The sequence below is a fragment of the Phasianus colchicus genome, chromosome 17 (genome assembly GCF_987193195.1).
Source record: "Phasianus colchicus chromosome 17, bPhaCol1.hap1.1, whole genome shotgun sequence".
Taxonomy (NCBI): domain Eukaryota; kingdom Metazoa; phylum Chordata; class Aves; order Galliformes; family Phasianidae; genus Phasianus; species Phasianus colchicus.
This window is the reverse complement of record NC_143452.1, coordinates 5,248,257-5,265,511: the sequence shown is the minus strand read 5'-3', so window position 1 is coordinate 5,265,511 and position 17,255 is coordinate 5,248,257. Positions and strand designations below refer to the sequence as shown.

Here is a 17,255-nt window from a genome sequence, read left to right as displayed (position 1 = left end):
CAAGGCGATGCTCACAGTCTGCCACAGCAGTTACTTTCAGCTTTGGCTGAACGGCCACCACTTGCGAAGACCAACATGGAAACGCGGGAAAAGCAGCTGCATCTCAGGGAGGGACGTGAAGCCGACCGGTTCATCGCCCTGCCACTGCCAGCCCAAGCCAGGGATGTTTTGACCAGCCACTGAAAGAGGCAGCACCGGGTTTAAAAGCTTTGTTTCCCTTTTATTTTAAACTAAGGGATTTGGGTTGTATTTAGTATACATTTCAACAGAATGTAAAATAGGTTGGCTACTGCTAATCGCTAAAGACATACGGTGACTTCAGCTAATGATCAACATTTTGAAACAGGTATCGAGCTGAAGGACCCTGAGGGAATGCAGCGTCCCCAGCTCTTGCCATACATGAAGTCCTGCACAGGTGAAGTCCTCTTTGCTTGTAACGCATCAGAAGCCCTTCCCTTCCAGCTTCGTAACTTCCTCTCCAATGTCCATGAAAGGGAAAGCACGGCCATGCCAGAAAACCAGACCGTACAGTCCGCTGCATTTGGAGCACCTCTGAGGAAGCATTCCAGGTGATTCTTCTGTCCTTTGTGGCTTACTGCTCAGGCCCTTACCGTTTCTTTTTGCTTTCCTTCTTGGCTTTCTTGCTTAGCTGTGCAGCACTTGCCTTTGGTTTCTTCACCGTCTCCCAAGTCTTAGACTCAAAGCCGTCCGAGTCCTACAAGAATCAATTCAGAAACAGTCAGGGAACCTTCTAACAATTGCCAGACTGCTCGCTTTGGGAATTCAAGTCACCTGACTGGGCAGCTTAGGATGCCAGTGCGGGAAATTGCCTTCCTGACATTGGGGCACACCAGAAACTCCACCTCTATCTTGTTCCCAAAAATCCCACGCAAACTACAGTCTAAAGGCCTTTCCTGCAACACAGTCCCTGCACAGGGGAACGCCCCGACTGGCACCTCATAGGCCACAGCAGCAGCAGGACAGTAAGATGAGCTTGCACCTCAAGGCTCCTTGCGTGCCAGCAGGAACAGCACGCACACGGAAGGAAGGACAGAACAAACTGCGGCACTCTCAGCAATGCTGGGGCACACTACCGTAGGCAACAGCTACAGATTGTTCCCTCCCAGCCTACTTGCTCAGCATTTCTATCAATCTCTGTCAAACAGAGCGCTACTTACTGTCTTTGCGGACTTGGAAAATGGCAGGATGATGGCCAACACGCAGAGAAGCTGGAAAACGGCTCCAAAGAAGAGTCCGTAGCGCAGCACGTTCTCCATTAGTGTGGGCTCAGGGATCTCAGGTGGCGAGAAATGCAGTTCAGCTGCCATAGCGCAGACAGCCTGCTGCTCTGCTGCTCTCAAGGAGGCTGCTTTCTACAAGGGGGAAAAAAGACTCATCATTCCTATCACGCACTCCGACGCTGTTACTGCCTGCTAGCAATAATTCCCAGCCTCACTTAGAGACGTGCTCTGAAGATACCCTGGGTCTTCCCACCCAATAACAAAGAGGGACACAAAATTTCAGGGAAGGCTTAACAGGCAGGAATAAACGTATCCCTGAGGTTGATCACACACGTGTGACGACTGCCTTATTAATATTAACAATAATATTATTAATACGATGACAGTTACACTTTTTCATGTACCTGGCTATGTATGTATCACGGCCTTGCTGCTGCTGTGCTGTACAACACCGAGCACAGAAATAAAGCACGCAGAAAGCCGATCTGCTGAGGACAGTGGGATGAGCTGTGCTTAACCAGCACTGTTTGGGAGCACGCCTAAGCGGTGCAGCGGTGCTTACTGTAAAGTAAGGCACACCTACCTTGCAATGGCCACGCGGGATGCTTGAGACACAGTCACAGACTGTTCTCCTGAGGCCCAACTTAATGTCACAGCCACTCACACTCTGCTCCTCAACACTCTGCAACACAAAAGTCACAAGGGGGAAATTCAATTAATCGGAGACGCCATTGGACCTCCGTGCTCACGGCAGTCGCACTCATGTCTTCAGATGATAAATCAGACGTGAGCTTACCGAGTGAGCACTGCTAACTTCCAGTTGATAGGAGCAATCTACCCCTAGCTCTAAAGTATGAACAGTAACCTATGCCTAACACTAAAAGACTACAAGTAACCTACGCCTAACTCTAAAATAAGAACAGGAACCTATGCCTAACACGAAAATACAAACAACTGTCTACTCCTAACACTAAAACTAAACTTAACACTAAAATCAACAAGAAAACCAGGGACTGGGACATAACAGGGTTAAGATGGCACTGGGGGCCCACAGAACTTGGCTCCAGAGGAGGCTCGAAGGAGGAGCAGCTGTTAAGTAATGCCACCCAGCTAATGCTGGGGGCGGGGGCCGCGCAGCGGGTAAGGAGCCGAGCGCCTGGACCAGCGACGGTGGAGCTGCGACGGCGCCAATGAGGGGCCTGGCACGGTGGTGTGGTGCCAGGCCAGCTGTGCCGCAGGCGGATCCACCTCCATCGGCTCATCCAGAGGTGGATCCACCTCCATCGGCTCATCCAGAGGTGGATCCACCTCCATCGGCTCATCCAGAGGTGGATCCACCTCCATCGGCTCCACCGTGGTGGTCACAGTGCTGGTCCAGGCGCGATGGAAACAGACTCTCTTTTCACTCCTCCTCCGCCTGATGGTCATGGCCAGCCCCCTCCTCGGCTTCGCTACTGGGGCCCCCAGCTCTCTCTTCCTCTTGAAAAGAGGGCAACCTTCGCCCCTCGCACTCTTCGCTCCTGACATGGCTGCTAACTGCCAGAGCTTTCAGAGGCGAGTGCGTTGTCCGGGGCAGCGGTGACCAAGGTGACAGCTGGCGAGGGTTCTAAAATGGCAGCCGCACTGCTGGCACTGGCGTTCCACATAGGATGAGGAGGGGGCTGGACGACAGGGCACGGCACGGCACCTAGAAGGCACTCCCTGTGCACAGCAGGCAGCCCTTCTCTCCGCCAAGCAAGAGGGCACAGAGGAGCCGGCCCCCACAAAAGGGCCCTCAGCATCCTGCACCCTCGCCCTTCTTCCACAAGGGAATCTTTTGGGGCTGGGACACGCAGCGCACAGCGCCATGTTCAGGGCTCTCCTGACCTCAGCACCAAGAACAGCAGGCTCCAAAGGGACCTGACTACGCCTGCCTCCTGGAGACCGAAGCTCCGGGTTCCACTTTAGCATCCACTGCCCCCTCTTGCACCTCACGCTTCGGGTTGCAACCATTCCCTACAATAAACATGGCCAGCTGAATTTTGATTAAAATCACTCTGACTCAATTCCAAATCCGCACAGAATGCTGGCACGTACACGGGGCCACGCCGGCTCACCCGTCCTCAGCGGGGACCCACAGACGTAGAACAGCATCAACGGAGCAGGCAGAAATGTGACGTGCTCCTGACCGACGGCACTCTTAAAACCTGCCTCTCCCGCTGAGGGACGTCCAGAGGAAGTCTTGACAGCGTCTTTACAAACCTTCGTTCAGCTCCACAGCCTCAGGCCAACGCAGCACCCAGGCGTGTCGCTCCATTCCTCGCCCGGGCTTTGCTGGGCACCGCTCCCTGCGGGGACTGCTCCTCCAGGCGCCTGAAACACCAACAAAGCTCGGCACTCGCGCGGCCTTCCCTGACGGCAAGCTGCCCCCCGGCCCCCGCAGCGCTCGGTGGCACCGCACGCATCGCCTCCGCGCGCCGGCAGCGCCGCCAGCTCCTCCCCCGAGCGCCCCGCGATGCCCCCGCACCGAGGCCCGACCCCGTTCCCAGCACGCAGCCCGCTCCTCCCGGCCCCGCTCACCGCCCGCGCGCCGCCATGCCGCGCTGCCCCGGAAGTGCTCTCCGCCGCCACGAAGCACTTCCTGCCCCGGCCCTAGCAACCGCCTGCGGCGTCACGTTGCTAAGGGCGGCCTGGGGACGGCCGGGACCTGGAGGGGGCAGGGGGAGCCGGGGGGGTCCGCTGCCGGATTCCTCTCGGATGGCGCCGGCGGCATGCAACTTTCCCTTTCTCTCTTCCCCTTCCCTCTTTTCCCTCCTCTTTTTTGTTATTCTTCTTATTTTTTCTCTTTTTTCTCTTTTCCTTTCTCATCATTCCTGCCCCCCCCTTCCCTCTCCCTTCCCTTTCCCTTTAGTTTCCTTTTTCCTTTCTTTTTTCCTTTTCTTTTTCATTTCTTTTGTAGTAATGTGTAGCATTTATATTACGAGGATTTTCTGCACTGTTACCAAGCACTTGAATCCTGCGGGTATTAACTGAATCAATTTCTTACGTTTGATTGTTTGCATTTCAAGCCTTTAATCTTTTTTTGTTGTTGTTGTTGAATGTGTAAAATTCTACAGCCTACTCCAGTATGTATTTGCTTTTGAGTTATAGAGGACTAAAACACTTAACTAAGCATTTCCTGTGGCATAATTATTCTAGGTAAACAATTACCAGTGTTTTCTGTACGCAAGAGGGTGAATGAGTCAACCCAGAGCTCAGGAAAGGCAATAAATCCTGTCCCCATCCTAACACAGCCCACTGAGGACAGAGGTGTAACTCTTATGAAAGTGAATGCCGAGATTCTGTTTGTTTAATGTGGCCAGGTTAAGTTACTTCCAGTACTAGCAGTACCCTGAACTGGGTCGTGCCACTGTCCTCTTACACCTCCTCATGGTTTGAAGGCTGAATGCCAAGGGGAAAGTACACATTTAGACTGCAAACTGCACTGTACATGTTCCAGGTTAAAGCCCTTCCTTTCTCCTCCCCTCCACCAGCAAAAATGGCAGTACCTATTTTAAGAAGAAATAAACAGCTGAAATTTTCAGCTTTTATACAGCTCCTACCCAACCCCTCCACCACCATCCTCCCGTGGGTCAGCTAACCTGGCAACAATGCCAGGACCTGTGCAAGAGATGCCACCTTTGAACTGCAAGCAGGTGGTGCCATCAGTCCGCTCCAGCTGCACGCCTTTCACCCTGCACCACACCAAGCCATGCATTTGCACTGATTTTGAGATGATATTTGAGATGATAAAAAGGACAGCTATTTGAAGGTGTAGGCTGGTTGAATTACTTTCCAAAGCCTCTGAGATCTGAGTGGGTTTCAAAGCTAACATTGATTCAACGAGCAGAAATGGCAATTGTGTCAGCACATAATTCTAAGCAGACACAGCTCAGATGTGAAGTTTTCCTCTGAATTCAAATCATCCTCAGCTTTTTTATTTTTCTAACTTTCTTCGGTGGTTTGCACTGCAATACTCCCTACAAGTCTCAGCAGCAAGACCACATAGTGCACACACACCATGAACTTGTGCACCAATATCTTTTCATCCTCAGGCTGTATATTATTATTCATGCAAGAAAAGATGAGTCTAATTACATATGTTTTTTTTTTCTTTCTTTTTTTTTTTCTTTCCAGTCCTTACTGAAAACAAGCCTTCCTCACTCCCACTCTGTAAAACTTTTACTTTTTTGATAACAGTAACACATCTTACTCAAAAACCCTGTTTTTTTTCAGCAGAAGCATTCAAATCTTTGTTTGGAACACAGGGACCTCAGTGCACCTGGACACCACAAACCAGGGACAGGTGTAGAATTAATGCCAGCTCTCCTTGTTTCTTGACTTTAGCTGTACTATCCTGTGTAACCTTCCAGACAAGGCTCCTTTCCAAACTGAAATGAAAGTGGAAAACCAAAGATGCAGTCACTGCTGGCATCTGAGCTCTGTTTGCCAGTAAGGAAGGGGAAGGAGCTGGTATTTAGAGCTAGAAATTCAGGAGCCAGTAACTCTCAGCTGAATGTAACATACTGACATCTGGCTGAAAGTCTTGGCACTTCACTTGGGCAGTGCTGAAATGCTCCTGCTGCTCTTCGAGGAGATAAACAGAGCCAGACAGGTGCCGGCTCTATAAATGGTTTCACCCACAGAGCACATCAGGCCTCATGACAGGTACGTATCCTGCAGGCTGATGCCATTTATTCCATTGTAGTCTCGGTGATACGGTAATGTTTGAAGATTAAGTAGGCTTTTCAAGCAGGCTTTTAACTCTCTGAGACAGTCCTTTCTAATAGCACATTCTTGTACATTTTGAATTAGGGATTTATTCTCTCTATTTTTAATCTGATCCCTTGCTTCAGACTCATTTTCATAGTCTAAACTGTGATCTCATCCAGAAGGACCTTTTTCAGGAGATAATTTTTATATTTGTTTTTATTCAGATTCCTACCAATTTGAAATCCTCAAGGGGAAATTCTCCCCAGGAAATCTATTGGTGTTCAAAGGGTCAGCTTTGGAGGCTCTGAAGATCCACATCTCAACATTTTATTCTTCCAAGTTGGAGAAGCCAAGACTTGCATAATTTTCTAATGGCAAGTCTTCCGATTTTGGCTTCTCCATTTCTTCCTTAGAAGTAATTGTAAGTCTGATCAAACCTGGTCTTTTTCATCTCATTTTGTTTGCTTTCTTGCCACAGAAATTATTGCATTTTTGCAAAGAACTTTGGAACAAAAAGTACTGTGTATGCGTGAATAATGGACAATATATTAAATGACTGATGGTCAACTTAATTATAGTGTGCCTTAGGTCTACCATGTGGGATAAGACATTTGAACTAAAACGTGTACCATCCTACACATAAGGTGGCAAAGTTAGACCAAAAATATAACTCAATCTTCTCAGTCTGTTGCATCTAATGTAACATTAGGGCACTTGTGATAAACTGGTCGCCACCACACTTCTTGAGTGAAAGAAAACCATAGAAACAGTTGTGTGTGGCTCTAAGAGGAACGGGGAGCCAGCAGCCACTGCCCATGACATTTTGGAGAAGTGCAGAAACACTTTTGGCAGTTAAGAACTGGGGATGATTTTCTTGTCATTTGATGGGTTACTTCTTACTGTCATTATGTTCAGCCTCCCAGGGTGAGTAGGACCACTTCACACGCTGCTCAGCTTATCTGGAGCTGTGTGCTACGCACCTGGAACAGATGGGTGATTTTTCAAAGCATGGCATGGAGTCTGGAGGAGGTAAAGCGAAGAGGAAATCAATATCTGGGAAATTGCTGCAGGATCCTAACATTGTGTCCTTCATCAGCAAAGGACCAGCAGTGAAATATAACTACCTGTCCTGTGCTTCACCCAGGATGGTCGCATCTACACAGATATGACTCCAAAATCCAGATACCTGTACTTGGCCATAGACTCTGTTGCTCTGCACCAATGTAGGGCTAGGAAAAAAGGCAGCTATCCACTGTGGGAAGGCAGGAAAATAATATATAATAAAACCAAGACAGGAAATTCTGGGGACAGAACAGCTGCTCTGTTTATAATATTTGGAAACTCCTAAGCTGTTTCTACTCAATGGAGCCTGGAGGGCTTTTAGAAATTTCTGCTGCCTCCTACAGTTGACCTGGTCACAAAGAGCTTTTTGTTGTGAGGCCTTTTTGGGTCCAGCTGTGCATGACAGGAGCCCAGTCCAGGCAGAACAGGGAAACCCCTACCACTACAGAGATTTTGACATAGCCTTCTCTGACAGCAGCTCACTTAAGATATAAATGCAGATTATAGCCCTCATAATCCAAGCTGGTCAGCAGGCAGCTGTAAATGAGTCAGTTATCGACTGATTCCCTTTGAACTGATAGATATTGTCCCATATCTTACATCAGCTCTGTGTAAGGCAGTGGGCCAGGCAGATTGAGAATTAGCTCAGAAACAATCTATAGGATAATATCTTGGAACAGCATCGGCTCTCAGCTGGTTTAACAGCGTGGTCTGATTCATCTGTGCAGCCAGTGTAGCACCAAGACAATGGAAGAAAAATAAGCCACGCTGAAAAATTGGTGCACCTGGCCTCACACATGAGAGAACTTGAACAGATTGCTTCAAAAATACAGACAAAAATCCTTTTCCAGTTGCAGAAACAGAGCACAGGAGTGTGCATCAGTACAGCAGTTTTGGAAAACCCACTTCTGTGCTATTGAAGAATACCTTTCTCCAGTGTCCAGAGTAAGGATGATGCACATCTGTCTGCCTGATCTTACAGCAGACCCTCTCCCCATGGACAGGCTGATGCCACCTCACAGCTGCAAGGGAAGCAGAAGTTCTCACTTCTCTTCATGGAGCTGTTTTGTTTTTGAATTATATCAGAAGTCCTCTGGTCAGCTGCTCACTTGAGGGCCAACTCCAGCTCCTGCTTTGCTCCTCTCAGTCCTTCTTGATCTTCCAGGGAAGTTGCCTGGCACTGATTTACACCAAAGGGAATGTGAGCCTTCAGTGCATGTCAAGACTGGAGGTTATGGTCTAGGTACAGAGCGACTGTTGTTTAATCCTTTGTAGATCTGGCATGCTGAGTTCACTCACACCTTGCTGCCCACTGGGTTACTGCTTACCAAGACCTTCCAGTCACTGCTCCACTAAGAAGCAAGCCACAGTGACAATGCCAATTGCTTTGCAAGAAGCAAAGGGGCAGTGAAGTTGGACCAACAATGACCACTTGAATCCCCTGCACCCTCCAGGTGCACTGCTCTTCCCTGCACTTGGCCTCTGCCAGCAGCTGTGCTGAGTGCAAGGTGATGGCGTCCTGCAGTAGGCAGAGATGAGTCACTCACTGCTGACACTTCCACCCAGCACCAAGGCATGCAAGCCCCAAGATGGGAAGGTCTGGGTCTCTATCAGTTCTGGGCATTATAAAATCAGCACTGAAAACAGGCAGAACTCATGCTTTTTGCCTCTTCTGAATGGTCCCAGCCTTCCCAGTGTCCCAGCTATGTATCCTTTTTAATGGGGAGTTTCACTCCTTGCTCCAGCAATGACAGCAGCTGCCAGCATGCAGCCCTCCAGGGGGACATCTGCCTTTTGGCAGAGCACACAAGCAGAGCAGGGCTTCCCAGCCGCTGTGAGCCTGATGTGAAGCTGCTGTGTTTGTGAGGGACTGAAGCATGAACTGCCCCGCTGGTGCTAGCAGATGTGAGTGACAAAGGAGAAGGAGGAAAACACTGATAATCAAAGAAAAAGAAAATAGCAAAGAGATAACCCCTCCTGAGCAGGCAGTGTGAGGAACTATTAATGGTTAACTCTCTTTTATTGTTGGATAGGAGGAAGAAATGCAATTGCAAAGAGAAAGATAAGTTTACTTTACAAAGCAAATTTGTCAATTACTCTGCCAGATTATCCTTGTTGTTATTTGCTTTTCCCTCTCTGAATGATAAAAAGAAAACATGCAGACAACCCTAAACCATAGTCATACCCCTTCCCCACAACCTCCCTGCACACACAAAAAAGAGGATGCTAAACACAGCTTTGAAACCCATGAGGATAATTGATGCTGTGACGTGCAGAAGCCCACAGGACTCCCGGGGAGCACAGGTATAAGAGGAGGAGCGCACCTCCCCGGCAGGCAGAGGACAGCTGGGGGCAGGTCTCAGTGTGCTCCCTGCTCAGTGGGGTCCTGGGGTTGGTGCAGGGGACGGCTCAGCAGCGCTCACACACAGAGGAGAAGTTGTGTCTGCAACAGGGGAACACCTGAGCAGGAGCTGATCCAGGAAGGGCTTGTTTTGAGGGAACGGTAAGTACGGGTCTCTGCATGTGGGCTCAACAAGATTCAACAATTCCTATTTGGAAATCAGAGGCAATTAAACTACACTGAAATGCAATCTAAGCTCGCATTGGTAATTAGCTTTGCTGGATATAATACCCTTTATATCATATGGGATTCTTTGTATGAAGTTAGAGAAGGAAACAGTAACTGAACTATTGGATAAGTGCAAAGCAGTACAGTAATAATACAGGGGAGCCTGTATTTAGTAACTGCCAGGCAGTTACTAAATGAAGCAGAGATTTCTTCTTTTGCTATTCTCGTGCAAATTCCTTTTGAAAAATGAATGCCATTCTACTCACCAATCAGCAGAGTTGTGTTTGTGCCAAAACGAAGCGTGAGCAGGAATGCAACAGCGTGTTCCAGTAGCACAGAGCCAGCTGTGAGGCAGCGAGCCACTTCAAATGAAATATGGTGTTAGAAAAGCAGAAATCCTGGTATAAAAGTCTGAACTTCACATACCAGCAGGCACAATAGAAGCTCCATTTCATCTCTGCAGTGGTATTTTTGAGACCGATCAGGTAAGATTTTGGGAGACACAGTTATCAATGTCTCCCAACATCATTCTCACAGACGCTGCTGTGTTAACACTGCACAGGATGGGATGGAGCTACTGTGCTTTATCTGTTGGAATGGTGCTAAAAGCTCTTCATCTTAAAGTGGAATTTATTAATCATTTTTATCCACATGCTGCCAGAACAGAAAAGAAAGGCAAAAATTCTCACCTCGGGAGAATATGAAGGTGTCACGGCTTTGCAGAGCTGTCATCTGCCCATGTGCAGGGTGATGCTTAAATCCTCTTCTCTGAAACAGCAGGCACTTGTGAGGGGAGGCTGAGAGGCTTTAGGCTCCTTCCCGGGGGAGACAGACATACTCAAAAAAGCTGAAGGGATGAGAGGCTGATGGCAGCAAGGGGAGAAAAGGCAAAGCGAGACGGGAAGAAAGGTGAAACAAAAGAAAATAATCACACAAAAAGCAGAGAAAGAAGAAAGAATCTCAAAGGGACAAAAAGTGGCTCTGGGGGAAAATCCAGCACAGGCAGTCAAGGCTGCGTCCTAGGAAGAAAAAAGGGAAGCGGACAACATTGTGTGAGACTTTCTTCTCATTTACATTGATATTTCACTTCTCAGCTCACATGGTGGCTTTTCTTGGAGCTGTATACGTCTCCTGTTGGCACGTTCTTTAGATGCTGGTGCCATGGTCTCCTGGTACCCTCCAACACATATAGAGTAATCAGTAATTCTGATTTGGAATTTGTCTTTGAGCTATTTAAGGGAGAGAGGCACAAGAGGGACATGCTTTCCCAAGCTCAAACGAAAGATAGAAAATTAATGGAAATCCAGACCAGCACTCCTGTGTCTCTCAGTCACCTTTTTTGCTGTTTCTGGGCATTCCTTGGCCATCCGAGGGATGACAAACCTCCTTAGAGCAGGTTTGGAGGAAGGCTGTCCTCCTGCACCTGGCTCTGCTCAAATCAGGGCTGTCGGCACTGCTGACAGGGTCCAGAATGAGGAAGGGTTGCACTAAGGAACCCCAATTCATAGAGCACCACTGTGCCCACTGGCTGCCACTCAGCACACTGCCCCTCGTCCTGTTACAATTCCATGCTCTCAGCAGCATGCTCACTTGCACACACACCACACCAGTGCTTAGAGAAACTTTGCCATGCTATTCAGTTTGCACTCAGGTGAGTGTGGGCAGCTGTGCCTGTGCAATGAAGCAGTGCTCACTGCTGACATTTTCCATCAGAGCTGCCTCCTGCCACCACCATCCATAAAATCCACTGCTTGGAAGGTTTACTGGGGAAATGAGAAGCCCAATCAGACCCTTTCCACTTGGAAATTGCTCTTGTTGCAATACAGTATTGTTAAATATTTGGAAGTTTCTTTTCTTTACCCCTATAAATGAACTTTTCTCTTTTATGGAGATCAAACATCTTTCTGCCCTTTTCTTGTGTAAAATAACACAGCTGAACAAGAAAACTTTATGTTTTAAAGATCTCCATCCATATTCTGCTTTCTTAAAGAATCTTTTTTGAGCTAAAGATCAATCGCTTTTGATCAAAACCGAGGAATGATGTTAACAGAAATATTCTCCCACCGTCTCTTGCTTCCAATAACAAAAGCATTGAGTTCACCTGCTGGTGGTGTGCAACCTCAGGCAATTCTTTGCTTTGAGTCATCCATCGGGGATGCTGGACACACAGCCAGCCTCAGGATGCAAAACACTGCAGTGTTTGTCTCCAGCACACACTGATGGTGCAGTCCATCCTGCTTTCACTTAAGTCCTGAGAGCCACAAAGATGTCTTCTATTGGTGGGGGGGGCTCCTCTAAGCATAACTGGGAAGGAGAGGTCGTGGGGAGCACGATGGAGGTTGTTGTGCAGTGATGTGGGAAGGCTGCTGTGGGCAACTTGTGCCACTGACTCACTGCTCCATGTTTCAGGTAACTCCAAAGGCTGGAAGATGCTGGATAAGGCCACCCTGTTCCTGTTCCTGCATTTAGTTGCAAGCTCCATCTCCTTTCCTCTCTACCCAGCTCTCAGGTAAGATGTTGAATGTTTCATCCATACTGTAACTCTCTGTCTCACCTCTGACCTTGTGCAAAATAAGCACATGTCAAATGAAGCTTGCCAGACCTTCTGAACGCCACTGGTGAACATGTCTTTACTCTGGCTTAATTTTTTGGGAATGCTGCTAGTTTACGGGTGGTTTCCCAAGAAAGCAGACACAATGTGGAATATTTCAGCCCAGCAATTGGTTTTGGCCTTGAATGCTCTGTCCTATAAAGGGAAATCTAGCCATCTCCAGAGCCAGCACTACCAGCTCCATAACCGACTGAAATTTGTGCCTGAAAGCTACCTGCACTCAAATCAGAACTGCAGATTCAGTATGGGAACTCAACAGCTGCTAATTAATATTTCAAGTATTTCCTTACTAACTGTGAAAAGTTAATATTACTTCCTACCATTACAAATTGAGGGATGTACAAAACTGGGCATGGGGCTCTGTAAAGCAGATTTGTAACGTCTCATAGAAAATGCTTTAGACCTGTGCTAAAGCCATGGCACAACAATGCCACAATTGCTAGAGTTTTGCTTGACAGTGCTGGAAAGGTCAGAGAGGGGAAAATGTATTTGAGGAAGCTTTACCAATTGCCTTTTCACTGTCTCAGGGCAGTTTCTGACTGGGGAGAGCGATGTACAAAACTGATGTAACTGAAAAGGTAGGGTAAAAAAAGGAGAAAAAAAGGAAAAGCAGAATGCAGAGTAATGCTCAAGAAGACCAATCCCTGACTGGCATTTGAGCACATTCCACAGCACACTTTGGGTTTTTCTTGAAGGTACAGCCCAGGACCTGTTACTGGCAAGTCTGTGAACTTCCATCTCCTGGACCACAGCCTGCTGCAGAGCCACAGTCCTTCAGCAGAGGAACAGGATGAGGAGGGTTTGTTAACAGACCCCGCTGAGAAAAGGTTTGTACTTCACCTCTCAGCCCCGCTACAGCACTTCTGCAGGGAGTACTGTCTTTCAGCAAGCTCTGAAAACCCACAGCATGGCTGTTAGAGCTTCTCCTTTCCTCTCCTGCCGGGAGACAAGGGATGGTCTGTTGTCTTAAAAACAATGCATCCCTGCAGCACTGAAGACCATACATATGGTTTATGCTTCCTTAACCCATGGATTTTCTGTAGCCTGTGTCCAGGCACAGGCAGGAGAAATGCCCAAGGATCATCCTGTGTCTGGGACAGGGGTGTCCCAGAAAATGACAGTGCTGCTGTAGAGCACAGGAACTTCCCACTCCCAGCTCAGCCCTCTCAGTCTGGTTCTTCCCCTTCTCAGTGTTCCTTGATGTCATCTTTGCTTTGCTGGCACTTCTTAGTTGTTTCAGTGCAAATATCGATCAAAAGATTTATTTTGCTTTACTGACGCCACCTTCTCAGGGCCAAACTCTCCCACATCTTTTTACCCTCCACCACTAACTCAATATCCAGAACGTTCACCTGGCACCGATCTCAGCAGTTACATCTGGTGTATTAAGACACGTGAAGCACCCGCTTCCCAGCAGAAGGCTGACCATGGGCTCGCTGAGCACAGCACCTGTTCCTGTCTTCCCCCCCAGGATGCGGCGCCATGCTGATGCCATATTCACCGACAACTACCGCAAATTCCTGGGGCAGATTTCTGCCCGCAAATTCTTACAGACCATCATTGGCAAGCGACTCAGGTAAGGCACGGGGGGCCCGCTGTCCTTGGGACAATGCTTTGCTGATTACATCTTATGCATGTAGCAGAAATAGTTGCCTTGTGCTGCAAAAGAAGCAATTTTTCCTGCTGCTCCGCACCCAAAAGGACATTCTGCATCCCCCCTTCTAAGATCCCTCTAATCAAGCAGCCTAATTAATCCTTCCCTCCAAGCCTATCAGTGTCACATCAGCTGAGAGCTCTGCCACATGAGCAACAGACAGCAACCTTTGCAGATTAACAACTGCAACCATCATTCACTGGAAGGAAACACCTATTGATATGCTGTTATTCCAGGCCTGTTTGAACATAGAAAACCGCCTTTCTATCAGCACTAGGATAGCTTTGCTTAGATAGATAAGCCCAACTAGGCAGATGCAAGCCAGCTCCGGGCAAATGCAGCTGTGCTCTCTCAGGGAGAACAGAACAGCCCCAGGCCCAGCAGGCTCTTTGCCATGCTGCTCAGAGCCACCATCTGAGCAAGGGACTGAAAGCACCTCTCACAGAGATCTGTTTCTCATCTTCACATGACAGAAACAGTGAGAGCAGTCCAGAAGAAGGGGTGCATGAGCTCCTGACAAGGCGCCAGACAGACAGCATCCTGATGGACAGCCGCTACCACCAGCAGATGGTACTGAGGGACTTCTTGGGAGCCATGCTGCAGCATCAAAGGTAGGAGGGAGGCATCTTGTTATCTGCGCTGCAGGAACGAGACAAGGCCCTTTTTGATGTCTGGCAAACATGAAGCAGAAGTGAAGCTACTGGACTAGGTGCTATTTTTCAGATACACCCAGGGAAAGAATAAAGCTCCTACCTGTATGCACAAGCCCACTTCTGGGCAGGTGGGGTGCAGGGAAGGCACAGTTCTGGCCAGCCTGCAGCACTAGCACCTCCCTGTGCTGCCTCCTCACATCCAGAGTTCAGCCAAATAGCAGTGGGGGAAAAAAAAAAATCATCTTGATCCCAGTTAAGGCATCATTCATCCCACTCTTTTCTTTCATAGGCCTCAGGATGTGACCAACAGTCGGTTAGAGGGGTTTCCCAGCACCCTGGCTAAGTTCATGTAAATATTTTTCCCTTTTTCGTCTCCCCATGCTCTGGTGAGTACCATCCCCTGTGCAATTCTGTAAGCACAGCACCCAGCACGTGGCTGGAAGGTTCTGCCTTGGCAAAGTCAGCTGCCACTGCTGTTCACAAAGGACAGAGCATCTGTTGCAATTTCAGGGGAAAAAACTCCCAATGAGTTTTGTTAAATATCAAAAGAGCCATTAGTCTGAACAGACACCATGAGTGCTGTGAAGACCTAGGCACATGTTTCCCCAGAATGCCGCCTGGTCTGACTGCTCCAGCACTAACCCACAGGCACAGCTCTTACTGCAGATCTATCAGCAAACCCAGCAGAACTCCAGTGCCCACTGGTGCAGCTGGGAACAGGCTCACAGCAGCCATAAGCAACCTCATAAAGCTGAGGCATTGAGAATCAAAGCCAGGGTAGAAGCAAACAAAATTCTCCCAGGGAGCAGAACCTACCTTTAGATGTCCATTCCCTCTCGGTGCACTGAATGGGAAATGAAACCTCACAATGTTCTGTGCTCCCCAGTCCTAAAATTAGTCAGCTGAAACTTGAAATATGCTCTAAACCTTGACAGCCTTGTGGGACTGAGTGTCCCCAGATAGGCCATTGCTGCTATCACCTTCATTCACACAAACGTGTTCTCCTTTATGCAGCAATCCCATCTTATTCCTCTGTCTCAGAAATTAAGCCTGCCTAACCATAGTCAGCATATGAAACAGTGTGAAGAGAGCTGTGCAAATATTATGCAGAGCAGGGCTGTGGGTAGCAGGGAAAGACCAGAATGGTACAAAAGAAATGATGCCTATGGATACAGGTGGAAAGCATGACATTGTGGCATCTTGCTTACCATGCCTGTGTTGGTGGTTCTTCCCACAAGTAACATGAGCCAAAAAAATACTCAAAAAAGGGGGAAAAAAAAGTCTGCATGTGTTCAATAGCTTTTTCTTAATTCTCTTTACCTCCTGCTTCTGTCCAGAATGATTCAGAGCTCGTGGATCTAACTGTACAGTAAGCCATTCACAGCAATGAAGACATTCCTGGAGGTGACCAGCTGGAGACTGATGCATACACTCCTCAAATCTGCTGAAAGGAATGCAGTTCTAATGCACTACTTCATTTACTTCAGTCTTTACTATTTAATTCCCCTCTCTAAACACTGGTTTGTGTAGTGAATCAGAAAAAAACCCACCAAACCTCTGTGGTTTAACCTCAGGCTGCTAAAATAACCAGCACACTTGTAATCCTGGAGACGTTAATGACTAATTAAAGTTTTCAGATCATGAAGTGTAGCAAAATTTCTGCCAAATCATCAGTCTGTTTGAGGGCCCAATTAATATACACAAGGCCACCAAAAAGCACCTTTGGGCAATTCAGTGAACTGATTACAGCCTCCTCTAAACAGATGCTGATGGCACAACCACCCACAGTTCAGCACAGGGTGAGGTCAGACATGAATCCACACGTTTGCCACCCATCACAAAATCTGCTGTGGGCTGTTGGCTCCTTGATTGAGCCTTGGCAGCAAAACTGAGCATACAAAGCTCGTTATAAGCAGTTACTGATCAGCCTCAAGGTGTTTAAACCAAAGCTACAGCTTTGCTCTGCAAGAGTTAAGAGATCTTTATGCATCAGATTGGGCTGACACTGTTTTAATTCCATGTGCCATGGAGTAGCTCTGAACTCCACCATGGCTATAGGGTTACAGCAGTAATGTTTGCACTATCACAAGTTATTAGGACAGTAATCTCTCACACAGCGACTTCCTTCCCTGTCACCTGAATTCTACTGTTTGTGTAATATTTACGTCTTCTGAAATGTAAATAATGTCAGGATGGGGTCTGCACCCCCATCATTAGCAGGGAATAAAAGTTGTTCTAAATAAACCTGTTCAACAGCAGGTCAAGATGGCTCTTTGTCTGTTGAAACACTAACTTTTTGATTCTGGGCACACAATGGAAGATAGCACTCAAGGAGAGCTGGCAGGAGCACAGAATACAGCTCAGAACTGTGCTCACAGAGGATCAGTGCCAACCACTCAGGACCAGGCTGGAAATACACCTGCACACAAACACACAGGGGCCTCTTAAAGCATCCTCCTTGCACCAGAACAATTCCTTGTTCCTGCAGTATACGTATCATCTCCTTTTCCCTGAAGTGATCATGTTCTAGTACAGTAGGCTCCAGCATACGTGGAAATGAGCTCCTACTTGCACTGAACAGATCACATACTCTCTGTTCAGATTCCAATTCTAGCACTACAAAAAAAGTACCTACTGCCCAGCAGGCTGGAAAGCAACAAGGGGATGTTGTACATCAGTGAAGCTGTGAGAGCAGCAAGTGCTCGAATGGGTCATCTGTACCCCTTACAGAGAC

General features: G+C 47.9%; 2 protein-coding genes across 3 annotated transcripts; one reads left to right on the top strand and one right to left on the bottom strand.

Moving 5' to 3' along the window:
• Positions 1–199: 199 nt before the first annotated feature.
• On the bottom strand, positions 200–3,943 carry LOC149915602 (protein MANBAL-like). The gene is made up of 5 exons (XM_090152046.1): positions 3,801–3,943; positions 3,318–3,593; positions 1,825–1,923; positions 1,179–1,373; positions 200–715 (listed from the first exon to the last, which is right to left on the bottom strand). The coding sequence occupies exons 2-5, from the start codon at positions 3,372–3,374 to the stop codon at positions 608–610; spliced, it is 459 nt and encodes a 152-aa protein (XP_090008172.1). The 5' UTR covers positions 3,375–3,593; positions 3,801–3,943; the 3' UTR covers positions 200–607.
• A 1,066-nt stretch (positions 3,944–5,009) lies between these two features.
• GHRH (growth hormone releasing hormone) lies at positions 5,010–16,267 on the top strand. 2 transcript variants are annotated; one of them, XM_090152040.1, is made up of 7 exons: positions 5,010–5,927; positions 12,013–12,112; positions 12,910–13,041; positions 13,686–13,790; positions 14,342–14,479; positions 14,811–14,907; positions 15,859–16,267. In XM_090152040.1, the coding sequence occupies exons 1-6, from the start codon at positions 5,921–5,923 to the stop codon at positions 14,872–14,874; spliced, it is 546 nt and encodes a 181-aa protein (XP_090008166.1). In that variant the 5' UTR covers positions 5,010–5,920; the 3' UTR covers positions 14,875–14,907; positions 15,859–16,267. The 2 variants fall into 2 exon arrangements, with proteins under 2 accessions (XP_090008166.1, XP_090008167.1); XM_090152041.1 differs by lacking the exon at positions 5,010–5,927 and adding an exon at positions 9,468–9,537.
• The last annotated feature ends 988 nt before the right edge of the window (positions 16,268–17,255 follow it).